Source organism: Ranitomeya variabilis, chromosome 5 (genome assembly GCF_051348905.1).
Source record: "Ranitomeya variabilis isolate aRanVar5 chromosome 5, aRanVar5.hap1, whole genome shotgun sequence".
Lineage (NCBI taxonomy): Eukaryota > Metazoa > Chordata > Amphibia > Anura > Dendrobatidae > Ranitomeya > Ranitomeya variabilis.
This window is the reverse complement of record NC_135236.1, coordinates 372,169,587-372,190,740: the sequence shown is the minus strand read 5'-3', so window position 1 is coordinate 372,190,740 and position 21,154 is coordinate 372,169,587. Positions and strand designations below refer to the sequence as shown.

The 21,154-nt window shown below is 41.7% G+C and overlaps 1 protein-coding gene across 1 annotated transcript in view; it reads left to right on the top strand.

Annotated features, from left to right (window-relative positions):
- LOC143776041 (ADP-ribosylation factor-like protein 8B-A) overlaps positions 1–17,923 on the top strand; it is a 55,092-nt gene extending 37,169 nt beyond the window's left edge. Inside the window, exons 5-7 of the mRNA XM_077264931.1 lie at positions 13,916–13,983; positions 15,209–15,279; positions 16,482–17,923. Coding sequence (XP_077121046.1) covers positions 13,916–13,983; positions 15,209–15,279; positions 16,482–16,531 — 189 coding nt within the window. The 3' untranslated portion in view covers positions 16,532–17,923. The remainder of the gene's footprint in view (positions 1–13,915; positions 13,984–15,208; positions 15,280–16,481) is intronic.
- The last annotated feature ends 3,231 nt before the right edge of the window (positions 17,924–21,154 follow it).

Here is a 21,154-nt window from a genome sequence, read left to right as displayed (position 1 = left end):
AAAACAAGACCTCGCATGACTCTGTGAACCAAAATATGGAAAAATTATGGCTCTCAAAATGTGGAGACGCAAAAGCTATAAAAGTAAATCAAACCCCCCTTCATCACCCTTTTAGTTAGGGAAATATAATAAAATTAAAAAAATGTATTTATTTCCATTTTCCCATTGGGGTTGGGGCTAACATTAGGGTTAGGATTACATTTACGGTTGGGATTAGGGTAAGGGGTTTGGTTAGGGGCGTGGTTAGGGTTAGGGGCATGTTCGGGTTAGGGGTGTAGTTAGGGTTATGGGTAGAGTCGGGATTAAGGTTAGGGGTGTGTTTGGGTTAGGGTTTCAGTTAGAATTGGGGGTTGCCACTGTATAGGCACATCAAGGGCTCTCCAAACGCGACATGGCGTCCGATCTCAATTCCAGCCAATTCTGCGTTGAAAAAGTAAAACAGTGCTCCTTCCCTTCCGAGCTCTCCCGTGCACCCAAACAGGGGTTTACCCTAACATATGGGGTATCAGCGTACTCAGGACAAATTGGACAACAACTTTTGGGGTCTAATTTCTCTTGTTACCCTTGGGAAAATAAAAATTGGGAGGCTAAAAACCATTTTTGTGGGAAAAAAAAAATTATTTTTTATTTTCACGGCTCTGCGTGCGTTAACAGAGTGAAACAACACTTGGGGGTTCAAAGCTCCTAAAACACATCTAGATAAGTTCCTTAGGGGGTCTACTTTCCAAAATGGTGTCACTTGTGGGGGGTTTCAATGTTTAGGCACATCAGGGGCTCTCCAAACGCAACATGGTGTCCTATCTCAATTCCAGTCAATTTTGCATTGAAAAGTCAAACGGCGCTTCTTCCTTCCGAACTCTGCCATGCGCCCAAACAGTGGTTTACCCCCACATATAGGGTATCTGCGTACTCAGGACAAATTGTACAACAACTTTTGGGGTCCATTTTCTCTTGATACCCTTGGTAAAATAAAACAAATTGGAGCTGAAGTAAATTTTTTTGTGTATAATAAAAAAAAAAAAAGTTAAATGTTCGTTTTTGTTTATTTTTGTTGTGTTTTTTTTTTTTTTTTTTTTTTGCATTCCAAAAACTCCTGTGAAACACCTGAAGGGTTAATAAACTTCTTGAATGTGGTTTTGAGCACCTTGAGGGGTGCAGTTTTTAGAATGGTGTCACACTTGGATATTTTCTATCATATAAACCCCTCAAAATGACTTCAGATGTGATGTGGTCCCTAAAAAAAAAAAAAAATAAATAAAAAAAAAGGTGTTGTAAAAATGAGAAATTGCTGGTCAACTTTTAACCCTATTAACTCCCTAACAAAAAAAAATTTTGGTTCCAAAATTGTGCTGATGTAAAGTAGACATGTGGGAAATGTTACTTATTATGTATTTTGTGTGACATATCTCTGTGAATTAAGGGCATAAAAATTCAAATTTGGAAAATTGCAAAATTTTTGCCAAATTTCCGTTGTTTTTTTTTCACAAACGCAGGTAATATCAAAGAAATTTTACCACTATCATGAAGTACAATATATCACGAGAAAACAATGTCAGAATCATCAGGATCCGTTGAAGTGTTCCAGAGTTATAACCTCATAAAGGGACAGTGGTCAAAATTGTAAAAATTGGCCCTGTCATTAACGTGCAAACAACCCTTGGGGTAAAGGGATTAAAAGGAGCATGCCTCTATAAATTTGGCATATTTTGGACGATCTTAATGCAAGTTTTTCGCAATTAGCTCTAAGGTTTTAAAGAGAACGTCTGCTCAGCAGGAATGTCCATGTTAGACTAAACTCTGCAAAGGAATACGTGGATTTCGTCTGCGCTGCCCAAATGATGAGATTCCAGAAAGTAATTAGTTTGACAGTGGGTTATTCTAGCGTTTCAAGGTTTTCTGCAACCTCTTCTTCAGGAAATCTCATCATTTTTGCAGTGCGGATGAAATCCACGTATTCCTTTGCAGAGTTCTGTTTCATGCAGTCGGTGACCAACTTGTGGATCTGCGGTAGCCCTTACCTATACATGCTTTCAATACCTAATACCAGGTGAGCAGTTTTCTGTCAAATCACTTACTCTATTTGTGGGATAAGACCCTATTTTGCGCTTCTCTCCCTTTTTACTCACAATACTACATGTTAAACTAAAGGTATGGGCAGAATAGCGCTGTCATGATAAATTTCGGTTTCCTCATCTTTGTGCTTAAGGGCAGGACTGTGAGTAGGGTCTTGGGCTCAGCAACGGCCCCTCATCTTGGTAATTTAAATTTTGGGTTGGCACCGTCCTAGCTATGGGCTGCACTCTTGCAAATTTGGCTGGTGGTGTTCTCCATGAAAATGGCGCATATGCAAATCTGCCTCCAGAAGGCTTTAGGAAAGTGGCGCATGTGCAGAATGAGATCTCAACTCGGTGACTAGCAGAGATCTCATTCTGTGCATGCGCCATCGCCATTTTCATGAAGACCACCACCAGATGAATCTGCAAGAGTGCCGCCCACAGCTAGGACAGCGCCAACCCAAAATTTTAAATTGCAAAGATGATGGATGCAGCGGAGGGGCCGTGTCTGTGTCGAATCGAAAGTTCTCATGTTGATTTAACAAAAACCAGGTTGCTGATTTTTTTTTTTTTTTTTTTTTTTTTCTTCTCTTAAATACACGTATGTATTAAATCAGCATGACGGTACCATTCTGCCCGTACCTTTTTAGTTTAAAGAGCATGGCCATAATGTCACTGTGGTGCTGCTTATGATACCTGATGTCAAGGGGATCCGCTCAGTGGTTATTTAATGCTTCCCTTAATAAAGTTTTCTTAAAATGACATGCTTTGTGGTGGGATGTGATGGCAAGGTTTTCTTCTCGTTCTCCGCTTTTCCCCCCAGTCTCTTCTGCTTCTTGTGCAGGTCATTGATTATTCAATGGCCTACCTCCTTTTTGCGCCACCGCCATCATTGAGTGGGGTGGTTTATGCGCAGTAGGAGCTGGCTTCCTATGTGCAGCACTTAAATAAAATGGCGCCGCTAAAATTTCGATCTGTGCATGCGCTGCCTCTGCGCCATTTTATTTGTCCTGCACTCAGGACACCAGCTCCCACTGTGCACGCACCACACACAATGATAGCGGCGGTGCAGAATTTTAAAAAGGCAGGTCACTGAATAATCAGTGACCTGCACAAGAAGCAGAGGAGGCTGGTGGGGGGCCATGAATGAGAAGACCCTGCCTCCATGTCCTGCCTCGACACATGCAAGACATCATGTGAGTATTAAACCACCACTGAGCGGATCCTTTCACATCAGGTATCCTATTAATCAGCATGACCGTGCCATTAGGGCCGTGCCTTTAGTTTATAGCGTTAATTTTGCTGACCAGTTCCCTTTTTAAGGCTATATTCACTTGATTGATTTATTTTCCTCTGCATCCAAAACCTGATCTCTTGGCAGTAAAAAAGCTGCAGACAAAAATCATGTTTTGCAGGCATTTCATGCTGCGTTTTTCAGGATCCCAAGGTCCAGCTTTGTTTCCACTAAATAATCTTGAATAATACATGGTGTTGGGCCCCCAACGCAAGACCTATGTGACACCATAAAAAAAAATTTGGGAAAATTGATCAAACAATTTAGTAGAAAAAGATTTTATGTTTGAAAAAATAGTAACTACGGTATTCTGAACACAAAAAATATTTTTCCACTAAATAATTTGGATCAATTTGCCCTTTTATACAAAAATGTTTTATGGGTTCACCTACATCTTGCTTTAGTACCCTAACACCTTGAATTGTTCATTCTTGGATGGTGGAAGGAAAGCTACACTTTGGGATCTTGAAAAAAGCAGAAAAAAATCCAACAAAAGCAGCTTTTTTTTTTTTTGTTTGTTTGTTTGTTTTTTGTTCCTGCTAAAGGTACCTTCACACGAAACGACATTATAACGATATCGCTAGCAATCCGTGACGTTGCAGCGTCCTCGCTAGCGATATCGTTTCGTTTGACACGCAGCAGCGATCAGGATCCTGCTGTGATGTCGCTGGTCGCTGAATAAAGTCCAGAACTTTATTTGGTCGTCCGATCGCTGTGTATCGTTGTGTTTGAAAGCAAAAGCAACGATACCAGCGATATTTTACACTGGTAACCAGGGTAAACATCGGGTTACTAAGCGCAGGGCCGCGCTTAGTTACCCGATGTTTACCCTGGTTACTAGCGTAAAATGTAAAAAAAACAAACAGCACATACTCACATTGCGTCCCCTGCAGTCTGCTTCCTCCTCTGACTCAGCGCCGCAAAGTGAAAGTGAAAGCAGCACAGCGGTGACGTCACCGCTCTGCTCTCATTGTACGGCGCTCGGTCAGTCAGGAAGTGGACGCAGGGGGACGTGAATGTAAGTATGTGCTGTTTGTTTTTTTTAGATTTTACGCTGGTAACCAGGGTAAACATCGGGTTACTAAGCGCGGCCCTGCGCTTAGTTACCCGATGTTTACCCTGGTTACCAGGGGACCTCGGCATAGTTGATCGCTGGAGAGCTGTCTGTGTGACAGCTCTCCAGCGACCAAACAGCGACGCTGCAGCGATCGACATCGTTGTCGCTATCGCTGCAGCGTCGCTTCGTGTGAAGGTACCTTAAGAGATTAGGTTTTGGCTGCAGGAAAAAAAGTGCCAAAAAAGCAATGTGTGTGAACATAGCCTTAGGGTACTGTTACACAAAACGATTTACCAACGATCACGACCAGCGATACGACCTGGCCGTGATCGTTGGTAAGTCGTTGTGTGGTCGCTGGAGAGCTGTCACACAGACAGCTCTCCAGCGACCAACGATGCCGAAGTCCCCGGGTAACCAGGGTAAACATCGGGTTACTAAGCGCAGGGCCGCGCTTAGTAACCCGATGTTTACCCTGGTTACCATCGTAAATGTAAAAAAAAAAAAAAACGTACATACTCACATTCCGGTGTCAGTCAGGTCCCTCGCCGTCTGCTTCCCGCACTGACTGAGTGCCGGCCGTAAAGTGAAAGCAGAGCACAGCGGTGACGTCACTGCTGTGCTCTGCTTTTACTTTCCGGCCGGCAGTCAGTCAGTGCGGGAAGCAGACGGCTAGGGACCTGACTGACACCGGAATGTGAGTATGTACGTTTTTTTTTTTTTTACATTTACGATGGTAACCAGGGTAAACATCGGGTTACTAAGCGCGGCCCTGCGCTTAGTAACCCGATGTTTACCCTGGTTACAAGCGAACGCATCGCTGGATCGGTGTCACACACACCGATCCAGCGATGACAGCGGGAGATCCAGCGACAAAATAAAGTTCCAAACGATCTGCTACGACGTACGATTCTCAGCAGGGTCCCTGATCGCTGCTGCGTGTCAGACACAGCGATATCGTATGGATATCGCTGGAACGTCACGGATCGTACCGTCGTAGCGATCAAAGTGCCACTGTGAGATGGTACCCTAACTCATTGCTTTCTATGGGTGAAAAGCAATGAAAGCAGTGACGTGCAAAAAAAAAAAAACATGTGGACATGAGATTTCTAAAACCTCATGGCTTTTGCTGGTGCTGTGAAAAGTAGCTTACAATTTGCATATTAAAACACAACGTGTGAACATAGCTTAATCATTCTGTTTCAAAGCATGTCTCTCTACACCTCCCCACAGGATATTTTTAAGTTTGCAACTTTTGGAGGTTTTTTTTTTTTTTTTAATTCTTTTGAATATACTTGCCTGCTAATAACTCCAGTGCTGGTCAGGGAGAAATGATGATCCATTTTGACACTTGACAGACGACCAGTGATCAGCTCTGCCTATAATGTCACAAAACCCTATCCCTGAAAATGTAACCCTTTCACGACATGCGCCGTACTAGTACTGCGCATGTCGTGTCTCCCCCTTTGATGTGGGCTCCGGCGCTGAGCCCACATCAAAGTCGCGACATGTCAGCTGTTTTGTACAGCTGACATATGCGCGCAATAGCGGCGGGTGAAATGGCTATTCACCCGCCGCTATTAACCTGTTAAATGCCGCTGTCAAACGCTGACAGCGGCATTTAACTACCGCAAATGAGCACATCGCCGACCCCTGTCACATTATCGGGGGTCGGGCGATGTGTCAGGACAGTACCCATAGAGGTCCTTGAGACCTCTATGGTTACTGATGCCGGCCTGCTGTGAGCGCCCCCCTGTGGTCGGCGCTCACAGCACACCTGCAATTCAGCTACATAGCAGCGATCTGATGATCGCTGCTATGTAGCTGAGCCAATCGAGTTGTGCCAGCTTCTAGCCTCCCATGGAGGCTATTGAAGCATGGCAAAAGTAAAAAAAAAATGTTTTTAAAAATATGAAAAAAATATAAAAAATATAAAAGTTTAAAACACCCCCCTTTCGCCCCATCCTAAATAAAACAATAAAAAAAATCAAACCTACACGTATTTGGTATCGCCGCGTTCAGAGTCACCTGATCTATCAATAAAAAGAAGCATTAACCTGATAGCTAAACAGCGTAGCGAAAAAAATTCGAAGCGCTAGAATTACGTTTTTTTGGTCGCCGTGACATTGCATTAAAATACAATAACGGGCGATCAAAAGAACATATCTGCCCAAAAGTGATATTATTAAAAACGTCAGCTCGGCACGCAAAAAATAAGCCCTCACCCGACCCCAGATCACGAAAAATGGAGACGCTTAGGGTATCGGAAAATGGCACTTTTTTTTTTTTTTTAAGCAAAGTTTTTAATTTTTTTCACCACTTGCATAAAAAATAACCTAGACATGTTAGGTGTCTATGAACTCGTAATGACCTAGAGAATCACAATGGCAGGTCAGTTTTAGCATTTAGTGAATCTAGCAAAAAAGCCAAACAAAAAACAAGTGTGAGATTGCACTTTTTTTGCAATTTCACCGCACTTGGAATTTTTTTTCCCATTTTCTAGTAAAAGACATGGTAAAACCAATGGTGTTCAAAAGCACAACTCGTCCCGCAAAAAATAAGCCCTCACATGACCATATTGACGGAAAAATAAAAAAGTTATGGCTCTGGGAAGGAGGGAAGAGAAAAACAAAAAAGGGCCGCGACTTGAAGGGGTTAATGCTCATTTATAAGTGTGTGCATGTCCTGGTCCAATTGTCCAAGAGACATTGCACAGTTTAGGCTCCAACACTGCGCTGAAAGGAGCCTCTGTGCCATAGTGGCATAATCTGCATGCTGAGCATACTGTTAATCCAGGCCTCATGGAGAATTCTGGGCGTCTGTTCTGCAGGCACAATAAACTAAGTGAAACTGAAATAAGCAATTTTCCAAGTGTTCCTGTAAATAGTATGTGCCTTTTTATGGCTAGACTGCAGGCTGGTGGTCAACAAAGTTGTCTTTTCCTGCTCATGTTAAGGTGGGGCTCTTTCGTGGCTTTATTGCAATATTCTTCAATACGTTCTCTTTTGCGATCACAGAGTAAATTTGTATGTGGTAACCGGCAATTGATATAATGAGAGGCAGGGAAATCCATTGTAACCGAAATTACACCACTGACAGGAGTGCCAACATACAGAAATATGATATGCAGCAATAACTATTGTGCAACAGACTACAATAGACTACTTCCTGCCAACTTTTTAGTTTTTATGCTTTTATATATGTATAATATTATATTTTTTTCCTCTTCGTCTGCATGGCTGTATGAGTTGTTGTTGGGATGAGTTCGTTTGGTATGCCTCCATCCACGTTCCCATATAATGTACTGAAAAAGTGTGGGGAAACATTTTTTTTTTTTTTTTCATCCTCTTCAGGGACCTTTAACATTTTAATTTTTTTCATTGCAACTGTGTGAGGGCTTTTTTATTTCTCCCAAATTTGTTGTCCACATTATGATTTAATAACGTTTTTTTTTATTGCAATATGTTTTTGGAATAATTTAATTTCATATATTGATAGGTCACACTTCTACAGATCAAATATGCTTGGCTTGTGCAAGATGTTAGAGGCATATACTGGCTGTGTAAAACACTTATAGTGTACAGTGCAGGCTCAGCTGCTGATCATGTTCCAGACCCTATAAAGGCATACCATATTTTTCGGACTATAAAACGCACCTAGATTTTAGAGGAGGAAATTAGGGGAAAAAAATTGAATCAAAAGGTCAATTCTGTACTGTAATATCCCCTATCCTGGTATGCATGGCTCCCTCATCCCTATCCTGGTGTGCATGGCACCATCTCTGTCCTGGTTTGCACGACCCCATCCCAGTCCTGTTATGATTGGCCCCATCAGGGTCCTGGTTTGATTGGTCCCATCCCTATTCTGGTATAATTGTCACCATCCCGGTCATGGTATGTTTGGCCTCATCCTTTTTATTTTATAATTGGCTTCATCCTGTTCCTGGTATCCATGGCCCCATCAGGAAAAATTAAAAAAACAAAACATTACACTCGCCTACACGGCGCTCCCTCGCAGCATCCTGCTCCGGTGCCAGCAACTGCTTAATGCTTGTAAGCAGCGCATGGCAGGGATGTCATGCGCTGCTCACAAGCAGAGCCAGCACAGCTGCCAGAATACTCACAGGGACCGAACATCACAGAGAGCCGTGAGTATCCACTCATCTTCAGTAGCTCGCAGTGTCAGCCGCCTGCTTCCTGCTAGGACCAGCGGTCACGTGTGCCGATACTGAAGAGGAATGGATACTCACACAGCTCTCTGCGATGTTCGGTCCCTGTGAGTATTCTGGCAGCTGTGCTCGCTCTGCTTGTGAGCAGCGCATGACATCCCTGCCATGCGCTGCTTTCAAGCATTAAGCAGTTGCTGGCACCGGAGCAGGATGCTGCGAGGGAGCGCCGTATAGGTGAGTGTCGTGTGTGGTTTTTTTTGTTTTGTTTGTTCGTTTTTTTTTTATTTTCCTGATGGGGCCAATCCTAAAAGAAAAAGGATGGAACCAACATTCCAGGAACAGGATTAGGCCATTTATACCAGGGATGCCAGAAAAATGAATATGCATTGCCCTCCACGCCCATGAGCGTGGAATGCAGTGCATATTCATTTCTCTTTAGCAGCGGGCACAGGAGGTAGCCGGAGCCGCCGGCTCCAGCCTCCTGTGTCCCGATGCGCCACCAAAACCGCTCCCTCACCTCCCCACCAGAGCCCATACATCTGGACTATAAGACGCACCCCCCATTTTCCTCCACATTTTGGGAGGAAAAAAGTGCGTCTTATAGTCCGAAAAATACGGTAAGTTCTTTTGATGATCATACTGTATTGTCTCTTCTCTTCAAGTAAAACCTGTTATTACTCCTAAAATAGAGGACTGCAGGAAGTGTTACCAGAAATAACAGAATGTTCTGTTTTATGCCAGAAATAGTTTTTATGCTAGTGTTAAAGCATTACGGGAATTACATTTTTGCTCTAATGGATATAAAATTTTTGCACTCCTTCTGATTAGAGACTTTCATTTGATTTAATAGAATTTTAGAGTTTATAAGGCTACGTTCACATTTGTGTTGTGCGCCGCAGCGTCGGCGCCGCAGCGCACAACGCAAACAAAAACGCGGCAAAACGCACGCTAAAACGCTGCGTTTTGCGCCGCATGCGTCGTTTTTGGCCGAAAATTGGACGCAAAAAAAATGCAACTTGATGCGTTTCTTGCGGCCAACGCTTGCGGCCATGCGGCGCAAAACGCAGCACAACGCATGTCCATGCGCCCCCATGTTAAATATAGGGGCGCATGACGCATGCGGCGCCCGACGCTGCGGCGCTGACCGCAAATGTGAACGTAGCCTAAGGGACCTCCAGGGTCATCGTGTCCAACCTCCTCATGCTCAATGCAGAAATCACTAAACCATCTCAGACAGATGTCGGTCCAGCCTCTGTTTGAAGACTTCCATTAAAGAAGAACTCTTCACCTCTTGTGTCAGTTTGTTCCACTCATTGATTGTCAAAAAGTTTTTTTATATTATCTAACCTGTATCTTCTCCCTTTGTTTCATTCCATTACCTCTCGTTTCCATGTGAAAATCAGAATAAGGATGACTGTGACATCCCTTCAAATATTTGTAGACCACTGTTAAATCTAATCTTGGCCGCCTTTTTTGCAAGCTAAACATTCCCAGATCCTCTAATCACTTTCCAATCTTGGACCGACTTAGTACGTCATGGTCGGATGGTACTTACCGACCTTATACATTCTGAGTATGTCCAGGCAATATTGCATGCAATCGCTGCCGGGTGTCAGCTGATTCAGACAGCTGACGCCTGACTCTGTGCCAGACACTTCAATGGGTCCCTCTGGGGTTTCATCTGAATCAGCGCAAAGGCTCTGGAAAAGTGAAATAAAATGGCCCTCGCCCCCCATAAAAAGAAAAAAAAAAAAATGCAAATTCTGTACTCCCAAATCCAAATGGTTCCTACCCTTCGGAGAACCACAGTGTGCCTTAAGCTACTTTCACACTAGCGTCGTGCACTGCACGTCGCTATGCGTCGTTTTGTAGAAAAACGCATCCTGCAAAAGTACTTGCAGGATGCGTTTTTTCTCCATTGACTTGCATTAGCGACGCAGCGCGATGCATTGCCACACGTCGCAACCGTCGTGCAACGGTTGCGTCGGACCGTCGCCACCAAAAAACGTTGCTTGTAACGTTTTTTGGTGCGTCGTACCCGTCTTTTCCGACCGCGCATGCGCGGCCGGAACTCCACCCCCGCTTCCCCGCACCTCACAATGGGGCAGCGGATGCGTTGAAAAACAGCATTCGCTGCCCCCGTTGTGCGGCGCTTCCACAGTATGCGTCGGTACGCCGCAACGTCGCATTGCGACTTGCAGTGCACGACGCTAATGTGAAAGTAGCTTAAAACACATTTAGCATCCACATGTTTGGCATTTCTGTAGCGATGACAGGCCACCTGATTTTATTGGTGTGTCTCCAGAAGCACAAGCTGGGCATAACGTACTGGTCACTTGGTCACTACAGTGGCAGTTTACAATTTACTCAGTAACAATCACTGCTTCTTGTTTCTGGGAAATGCCCATGGAGTCAAAATTCTCACTACACCTGTAGATAAATTCCCAAAGGGGTATAATTTCCAAAATGGGGTCACTTGAGGGGGAACTCTGTTCTTCTACTACTTGGGGGCTCTATATATGGAGTTCGCAGACTATTCTAGGAGAATCTGGGCTCCAAGAGGCAACTAGTGCTCTGTCCCTCCCGAGTCTCTATGTATGGCTAAGCAGTACAAATATACAGCCAACTTTAGGGTATTTCTACATTCAGCAAAATTTTTGGGCAAATGTTTACCCATTTCTCCTTGTGAATATGTAAAATCTGGGGCTAAAACAATTTTACCACAGAAAAAAAAATGTTTTCTTTTTTTCTTCACAGCCCAATGGTATAAAAGTCTGACACACCCGGGATGTCAATGTGATCACTTCACTCCTAGATTAATTCATCAGAGGTGTATCTTGTAAAATAGGGTCACTTATGAAGAGTTCTGCTGTTCTAGCACCTCAGTGACTGTTTCAGTGGGTCATGGCACCTGCTAACTATAACAGTAAGCTCTGCAATATAATATGGCACTACTTCCCTTCTGAGCTTTGTATTGTGCTTGAAAAGTATTTCCCGTTTACATGTAGGGAATTGGTGCATTCAAGTGTAGTTTTTACAAACAAAGGTCCATTTATTCCTATTAGCGCTTAGGAAAATTAAAACTTGGGGCTAAAACAACATTTTATTGGTAATGTAATTATTATTTCTTCACGCCCAATAGTATAAATATCTGTGAGGCACAGGTGGTGTCAATATGATTACTGCACCCCTAGATTAATTCATTGGGGAGTGTAGTTTGTAAAATTAGGTCATATATGGGAGGGGGGGGGGGGGTCTCTGTTCTAGCATCTCCAGGGGCTCTGCCAAGGTGACATGGCACCCTCAAACTGTTCAGCAAAATCTGAACTCCAATATGGCGCTTCTTCCCTTCTGAACTTTGCACGGTGCCTCAAAAGTAGTTTTCAACCACATATGGGGTATCGTTTTACTCAGAAGGAATAGCACTACAAACTTTGTGGTCCACTTTCTCTTGCTATCCTCATGAAAATGAGAAAAATTTGAGCTAAAACAGTTTTGTGGGGGGAAAAATGTGTTTTTGTGTGAAACACCTGGGGGTTCAAGGTGCTCACCGCATGTCTAGATAAATTCCTTGAGGGGTCTAGTTTCCAAAATGGGGTCACTTGTGGAGATTTCCACTATTTAGGCACATCAGGGGCTCTCCAAACACAGCATGGCACATGCACACAATTCCTCAAAGTCTGCGTTCCAAAACGTCACTCATGCCTTTCTGAGCAGTGGTGTGTGCCCAAACAATAGTTTTTCCCTACGTAAGGGGTATTGCTGTACTCAGGAGAAATTGCACCACACAATTTGTTGTACAATTTCTCTAATTACCCTTGTGAAAATGCTAAATTTTGCGCTAATTTTTATTTTTTTTGTGAGAAAAATGTTTTTTTTATTTTCATGGCTTAATGTTACAAACTTCTGAGGAGAAGTACCCGGGATTTTAAGATGCTCACCACGCATCTAGAGAAGTTCCCTGAGGGGTGTAGTTTCCAAAATGGTGTCATTGTGGGGGTTTCCACTGTTTAGGCACATCAGGGGCTCTCCAAATGTGACATGGCATCCACTAATTATGCCAGTAAATTTTACATTCAAAAAGGCAAATGGCGCTAAATCCCTTCGGAACCCTGCCATGTGCCTAAACATTAGTTTGCCCCCACATATGGGGTATCTGCATACACATGAGAAATTGCACAACAAATTATGGGGCTCATTTTTTTTCTGTTACCATAAAAAGAAATTGGTTCTAAAGTAAATAAATGTTGTCACAAAAAGTTAAATGTTCATTTTTTTCCTTCCACATTCTAAAAATTCCTGTGAAGCACCTGAAGGGTTAATAAACGTTTTGAATGTTGTTTTAAGCACCTTGATTGGTGCAGTTTTTGAATGGTGTCACTCTTGGGTATTTTCTGTCATTTAGATCCCTCAAAATCACTTCAAATGTAATATGGTTCCATAAAAAAAAAAAACTTCTATAATTTTTTTTTTTTTTTTTTAAAAATGAAATTGCTGGTCAACTTTTTAACTCTTAGGAAATTATAACAAAAAAATTGTTTCAAACATTGTGCTTATGTAAAGTAGATATGTGGGAAATGTTACTTAACAATTTTGTGTGACTTAACTCTCTGAATTAAGGGCATACAAACTAAAAGTTTGAAACTTGCATTTATTTGTGAAAAAAATAAGATTTTGCAAGTCATATCAAATTTTTACCACTATCATGCAGTACAATATGTCATGAAAAAAGTCTCTATCAAGAGGTCTTCTGAACTTGCTCATCCAGTCCATTCATTACACACTTGGAGAATGGATTGTGCATTGCAAATGTTATGTGAAAGCATAAACTGTGTAGTTTTCGTTGTAATTATTATTTTTTTTTCAAGAAAATCTGTCAGTGATTCCTACCTCCTTAATTATTTTAGATGTGCATATGACTTTTTCAAAGAAAAGTCCACAATACCTTTACATAGCCAATTAATTATTTCATTCTTAAGAGATCCATGTTTGACTTGATACCCAAATGAAACTGTAGATGCGAAGCCTGTCACTCCAGCTCTATTCCTCGCACAGTGCCACCTCCTCCTGCTTGACTGACAGCCTCCATATTGTCAAATCAGGTAAAGGAGCAGTCATTCAGATCTACCATGGCAATTTGCATATCAATTCAAACACTGATTTTTCAGTAACTGAGGAACGGACCGACCATTAAAGGTATTGCTGGACTTATCTTTAAAAAAAAAAAAAAAAGCTACATGTGCATATAAATAGTTTAGGGTGTGAAATCCTGCTAAAGATTCCCTATGTTATTAAATCCTTATTTGCTTATTTTTTTTTTCCCTCCCAACCCCCCTCTCTAATAGGTCTTGGTTCTAGGAAACAAGAGGGACCTTGCGGGTGCACTGGACGAGAAACAACTTATTGAAAAACTGTAAGTTCATGTTCAGCATCAATACTGAACCAACCTTTATACTTTAGAATTTAATTGGCTTTTCATGACCTTTTGTTGACCACACAAGGAAAGGGATGTTCTATCTTTCAGCAATTGACCACTGATGGGAAAATGGCCACTCTCACAGGAAAAAGTGGGCTTTAATGTGACAGTTAGTAGTGGCAGGTAGCTGTATGAGCTTGTTTTGTAACTGTGTGGAACTGTCTTACTTTTTTAAATAAGTCAACTCTGAACTGTCAGGTTTAACTGGGTCCCACTGGTTGCTATCTGTTTGTAGAAGCCTGGCCAGAAGTGGTCTTCATGGAAGAATTGCAGCCAAAGACCAAACCTGATCAAAAACATAGGAATTGGAATGCCGAAAATTAGCCTCGGGTGCTCTGGAATGATGAGTCAAAATGAGTAATATTTGGCTGTAACAGAAGGCAGTTTGTCAGACTGGCTGGAGAGCGGTACAATGAGTGTCTGCTGACTGTGAAGCATGGAGGAGGTTCCTTTCAAGTTTGGGGCTGCATTTCAGTTGGGGATTTGGTCAAGGTTCATGGTGTCTGTAATGTTGAGAAGTGCAGAGATGCTTATCCATCTTGCAATAACAAAATCAAGGAGGGGTCTGTCTGGAGAACTAATCACATTGGCTGTATGTATTCTGTAGCATACATACAGCCAATGTGATTAGTTCTCCAATGTGATTAAGAACTATCTTCGGCCTAAAGAACAAGGAGTCCTGGAAGTGATGATATAGAGCGCTTTGAACTCGACATCAAATCTGTGTGGGATTACAGGAGACATGAGAATTTTTGCAAGTTTATGTGCACAGAAGACCTGTGGTTAGTTCTCCAAGATGTCTGAAACAACCTCCCTGCTGACTTCCTTCAAAAACTCTGTGCAAGTACCTAAAAAGAATTAACTCGATTTTTTTAAAGCAAAGGATTGTGACATCAAATATTGATTTATATTTATCATTTACAGGACGCAATGTGATTGAACAAAAGAAATCCAAATCAAACTAGTAACGTCTATTTTTGAAAGCATTCTTATTTAGTAACGTTTTCATCCGCACCAGTCCTAGACATTTTGTATAAACCTGTAATCAAGTGTTTGTAATTACATATACCACTGCCACAAACGAGCGTTTGTCATTAAATCTGTTTTGTCTGGGATTCTTACTTTCTATTTTTTTTTCTTCTGTTTTGTGTTTTCACTACAGAAACCTTTCAGCAATTCAAGATCGAGAAATCTGTTGTTATTCTATTTCCTGTAAAGAAAAAGATAATATAGGTAATTTTATTTTTAGTCCGTATTATTATTATTATTATTGAAACATGCAAATAAGTAACATTTTTACATGTTGCATATTCATGAGATTGATGAGCTCTGTGTAACTTTGGCAGCTTTCTGCTTATAACTTGTACAATCGGTGGTGTGGGTAGGGCTCAGCAATCTGTGAACTGGTAGATCTGCAGCATATAAAACAATGATTTTATCAGAACTGCAGCGAGAAGCCCCGTGAAGTGGTTCGACTCTGGGTCTCTACTCCTGTATAATGCTGCTGTCAGATGGGGTAACAGAAACGTGATTTTATTCCCTCTAAAGCGGATCTGTCACCAGATTTGATCATACAACCTGCCTATAATATTAGACAAGATGAGGCCGGTGAATTTACTTAGTCCTACTTGGACAGTCTTTCCTGTATTTATGGTGTATGTAGTGATGGCTGTCAGTCTCTGAGTAGCACCACCCAGTGGACTCGTGAATAAAGTGCAAGGCTTCCTGAAACTGACACAATTTGTGGGGTATCAGTCTGATCAGCTCCTCCTGCTCTATAACATCAAGATCAGCAATATTTATGCATCCCGGGGGGCGCAGCTTTAAGTACCCATAGGACCTCCCATGATGCGATTACATGATGCTGATGGGTCACCATGACATCTGATATTCCCATGCCTTTCGTGTCTTTGCTCCATTGAAGTCCAGGCTGTGGTTAGGCTTTGAGGAGACTCTGAATTTTGGAATACACAACAATTTCTTTGTATTTGCTCTTAGTGCCTAAATGGGCTAACAAAGTAAAAATGTGGACATAAAAGTGGTGTTTGGTGGGAAGGAAGGGTTTTTGTGGGGTTTTTTCTTTCTGCCATCTCGGCACACTTAGCCTTTTTTTTTTCGGCCCGTTCTCCAGTTAATCACATGATTAAGTGGATGGTATCACTCAAAAGTATAACTTGTCCCGCAAAACAAAAAAAAACAAACAAGCCTTCATACGGCTATATTGGTGGAAAAATAAAATTGTGGGCCTTTTATAAGAAGGAAAGGGGAAAAATAAGGCAGAAGGGGTTAATCTGCAGACCTTCTGTGCAGACTGGTGCCAGATATCACACCATACGGTTTATAAAGGATTTGGGTTAATGAGTGAAGTTGTCTGTATAAAGAAGTGCCTGATGGTGTGGTGCTGCACTGACCATGAGCCTGCCTTTCTGTTTCAGACATCACATTGCAGTGGCTTATTCAGCATTCCAAGTCCAGACATTACTGATGTTCCACCACCAAGCGATCTTTCCCAATTTCTTCTCTGTTCTGCTTGTTATACACTGGCAGAAGAGGATTCGAGACTGCTGCTGCTACTGGAATTCACACATCATTTGGAGTTTATGGAAGGTTCAACTGCTGGTTTTTGATGCTTTTGTTTTTTGTTTCTCTTTACAAAACTGGGAATGTGGTTTGATCTTGTCATACTCCGCATTTCTGACCCTTTTAGCACTTGCGTGTAGGAAAGCATTTCACTGAATTCCTACTTAATATTTGATGTACAGTTAAATTTAGCCATTTTGTTCCATAATATACAGATGGTAAAAGGGCCCTTCTACAAGATGGGTCAACACAGAGGTGCATTCTCCTGCCCATGCAAACCTGATTTACCTTTTTGTGCAATTACTGCTCTATCACAACCATGTATTGGATTTATGTATTGCTTATATGAGCTATACGTGGCATTGCTTTGCTTCACCAAATCCATATCTAACTTTATAGTGAAAAATGAGATGAACATGATTGTGTACGTATTTGCCTTGGATACTTTTTAATTAAGTTGCTGTAAATATCACTAGGACTCATCAGGGTTGCCTTAAATATAATATGCATAATGTTGTGTCTGCCAAAGGTATTTTCTTAAGAAGTTCAATCATTGGTAATTCAGTAAATTGAATTTACAGCCTACTTAGTATCTCTTTCCAATGTAACTTGCATTTCTTTAATGAAATCTAAAAGCAAAAATGTATTGCATGTGAAATGTTGGATTCACTACTTTTTATACCCTATGCAAACGTTCCCACTATGTCCTTTCTTGCTAACTTCATAGCTGTGCACTTAGAGAACCCTTATTCATGACATCTATATATTTTCTTTTTTCATTAATCATTTTTTTTTTTTTTTTGCCCTAATGTTTTAGCAATGTAAATCACTTGTCATTCTTTGACGATGTTTCCTACCGATTGTACGGAGTTCTAACACAAACATGTATGGACTACACCAGGTGACAAATTTGTGCCGGGTCACCGGACAGGCCACCAGTATGGAATAAGCACTTTAGGAGGGTTGTGTTTCTTGCCCCCTTCATTTTCCAGGAACAGTTTAAAATGGACCCTGGAAATACATAGAAGACTGTGCATCCTTTAGTTTCTTATTTGTGGTGTTGCTGCTGTAGTACAGTATGTGAATGTGGTGAAAATGATTGTCTGTGCCTATAACTTGCCGCTCTGCAACAAGCTGCCCTGAGGCACAAAACACAACTCTATTATACCATGGTAATAAATTATGAAGAATCTCTATTAAGTATTGATGTTTGTCCACGCATGTCAACAGCCATCAATTGTTACATTTGGATGAACTTTGTTTCAATAAAAAGGTGGAGAGTTTCTGTGATCCCTAATGATAATTCTGTTTGTGTTACTAAACTTAAATGCTATTTAAAAGGAGCTTCTAACCAGATTTTTGCCACTTAATCTGAAAGCAGCACACTGTATAGTTGTTATAATTTTATCACTAGAGGACTAGTAAAACTACTGACATGTAGTTTTCCATATTCATGAGCTCTGTATAACCCTGCTCCCACCATTGAATGGCAGCTTTCTGCCTATGCACAGTGTACACAGCTGCTAATTAGTGGTGTGGGAGGGGTAATGCAGAGCTTCATAATCAGAGAAGTAGTAGATTTGCACCAGCTAAAACAGTAATTTTATCAAAATGTCAAGAAGTAGCCCAGTAAGTAATGTTGCTGGAATCTGTGTTTATGCCCCTACATTATGTTGCTATCAGATGGGGTAAGAAATCTTTCACAAACTGCGGACGATAGTATAATATAACATAAGGGTTAATGCTACCACGCCTCTACTACTCCTGTACATATGCTTCCCTGGTGTTTTGCCGGTCTGTTTACCCAGCTCAATGCTGTTATGGCATCTGGACATGGGACCCTTGCATCAGTCACTGTGCGCGATGGTGACATCCGTGATACTAAAACAACGCTATAGCAAAGAGGTAAGCAAGATAATTGTATTTTAGTAAGTACTGGTTACCCCATTAAAAAAAAACAATTTGTTTACAACTCTCATGATCTCATCCTTTTGTTCTTCCCCCAGGAACTGCACAAATGAATTGGGAACCAGGGGTTGTGTCCTTACACTGACTGTGTCCAATTAATAGTGACTATCACTGTGTAAGGACACACTGATATCCTGAAACATCTGGTTGCTTTAAAATAGGATAACTCATCTTAAAGGCCCCAATAAGAGGATTATCTGGTGTCTCACTTGCACATTCAGATGTGTGGTGCTACTGGCTGGGCATCCGTCAGATTCTTGCCTTGTATTGTACATGTCTCCCCACAGTCAAATTAACAGTGCAGGCGCATGAGGTTAACCAGTCATGCACCAGACACAACAAGAAGCTGATGAATGCCATGTCAGTAGCTCCTCTCACTTCATGTGAAAGTTGAGGGCTAGTTATCCATATTAAGCAGAATGTGCCTCCACTAGAACGGGACAGTAGAACGTAACTTGGGTCTCCTTCGAAACATACAGCTCTGGCAAAAATTAAGAGACCACTGCACAGTTTTATAAAAACCAGCTTCTCTTCATGTCTGACAGCCATTCCAATCCAGTGTCAGTTGAATTCCAACCAGAGTACACCTCATTCTACTTAATGTGCTTCTGATTAGGTGATCACCTGAACCAAATCTTATTTAACGAAGGAAAGTATAAAAACCCCTGCTGTGGTGTTCACAATCTTCTTGCAGTAGGACATGCTGGATGGCAAAACAAGTGCTAGTAATATCCCAAAAGTAATAGGAATGAAAAAATAACTTTTAACCATGCCAAAGGAGTTGAAAAGAAAAGTCTTGAGTGAGGGAAAAGAAGGGCTCAAATCTGGCTTTACTAGCAGAGGGGCACAGTGAGCGTCATGTTTTCTCCATCCTTAACCCCTTCATGCCGCGGCCCTTTTTCGTTTTTGTGTTTTCGTTTTTCACTCCCCTCCTTCCCAGAGCCATAACTTTTTTTATTTTTTTGTCAATTTGGCCATGTGAGGGCTTGTTTTTTGCGGGACGAGTTGTACTTTTGAAAGTCATCATTGGTTTTACCATGTCTTGTACTAGAAAATGGGAAAAAATTTCCAAGTGTGGTGAAATTGCAAAAAAAGTGCAATCCCACACTTGTTTTTTGTTTGGCTTTTTTGCTACGTTCACTAAATGCTAAAACTGACCTGATATTATGATTCTCCAGGTCATTATGAGTTCATAGATAAAAAATAACCTAGACATGTTTGGTGTCTAAGTGGTGAAAAAAAATTCAAAACTTTGCTAAAAAAAAAAAAAAAAAAAAAAAAAAGCGCGATTTTCTGATACCCGTAGCGTCTCCATTTTTCGTGATCTGGGGTCGGGTGAGGGCTTATTTTTTGCGTGCCGAGCTGACGTTTTTAATGATACAACATTTGTGCAGATACGTTCTTTTGATCGCCCGTTATTGCATTTTAATGCAATGTCGCGGCGACCAAAAAAACTTAATTTTGACTTTTCTATTTTTTTCGCTACGCTGTTTAGCGATCAGGTTAATGCTTTGTTTTTACTGATAGATCGGGCGATTCTGAACCCGGCGATACCAAATATGTGTAGGTTTGAGATATATATATATATATATATATATATATATATATATATATATATATATATATATATATATATATATCTTGGATGGGGCGAAAGGGGGGTGATTTAAACTTTCATATTTTTTTTTATTTTTTTCATATTTTTAAAAACTTTTTTTTTACTTTTGCCATGCTTCAATAGCCTCCATGGGAGGCTAGAAGCTGGCACCACTCGATCGGCTCAGCTACATAGCAGCGATCATCAGATCGCTGCTATGTAGCTGAATTGCAGTGTGCTATGAGCGCCGACCACAGGGGGGCGCTCACAGAAGGCCGGCATCAGTAACCATAGAGGTTTCAAGGACCTCTATGGTTACCATCCTGACGCATCACCGACCCCCGATCATGTGACGGGGGTCGGCGATGCGCTCATTTCCGGCCGCGCGGCCGGAAGCGGTAGTTAAATGCCGCTGTCAGCGTTTGACGGCGGCATTTAACAGGTTAATAGCGGCGGGTGAATTGCGATTTCACCCGCCGCTATTGCGCGCACCTGTCAGCTGTACAAAACAGCTGACATGTCGCAACTTTGATGTGGGCTCAGCACCGGAGCCCACATCAAAGGGGGAGACACGACATGCGCAGTAATAGTACGGCACATGTCATGAAGGGGTTAAAATTTAAAAGACGGCAGTCCATTACAACAAGGTCAAGCAGCAGACATTGGGGACATCAAAGCTACAGACCGGCAGAGGGCAAAAACGACTCTCTACTGACCGTCATCTTATTCGAATGTCACTCGGCAACCGCAGGGTGACATCAAGTGACCTACAAAAGGAATGGCAAAGAGCAGCTGGGGTGAAGTGCACGGCAAGAAAAGTTTGTAACAGGCTCCTAGAGGCATGACTCAAGTCATGTAAAGCTGGAAAAAAGTCTTTCATCAATGAGAAGCAAAGGAGAGCCAGGTTGAAGTTTGCCAAAGACCATAAGGATTGGACCATAGAGGACTGGAGTAAGGTAATCT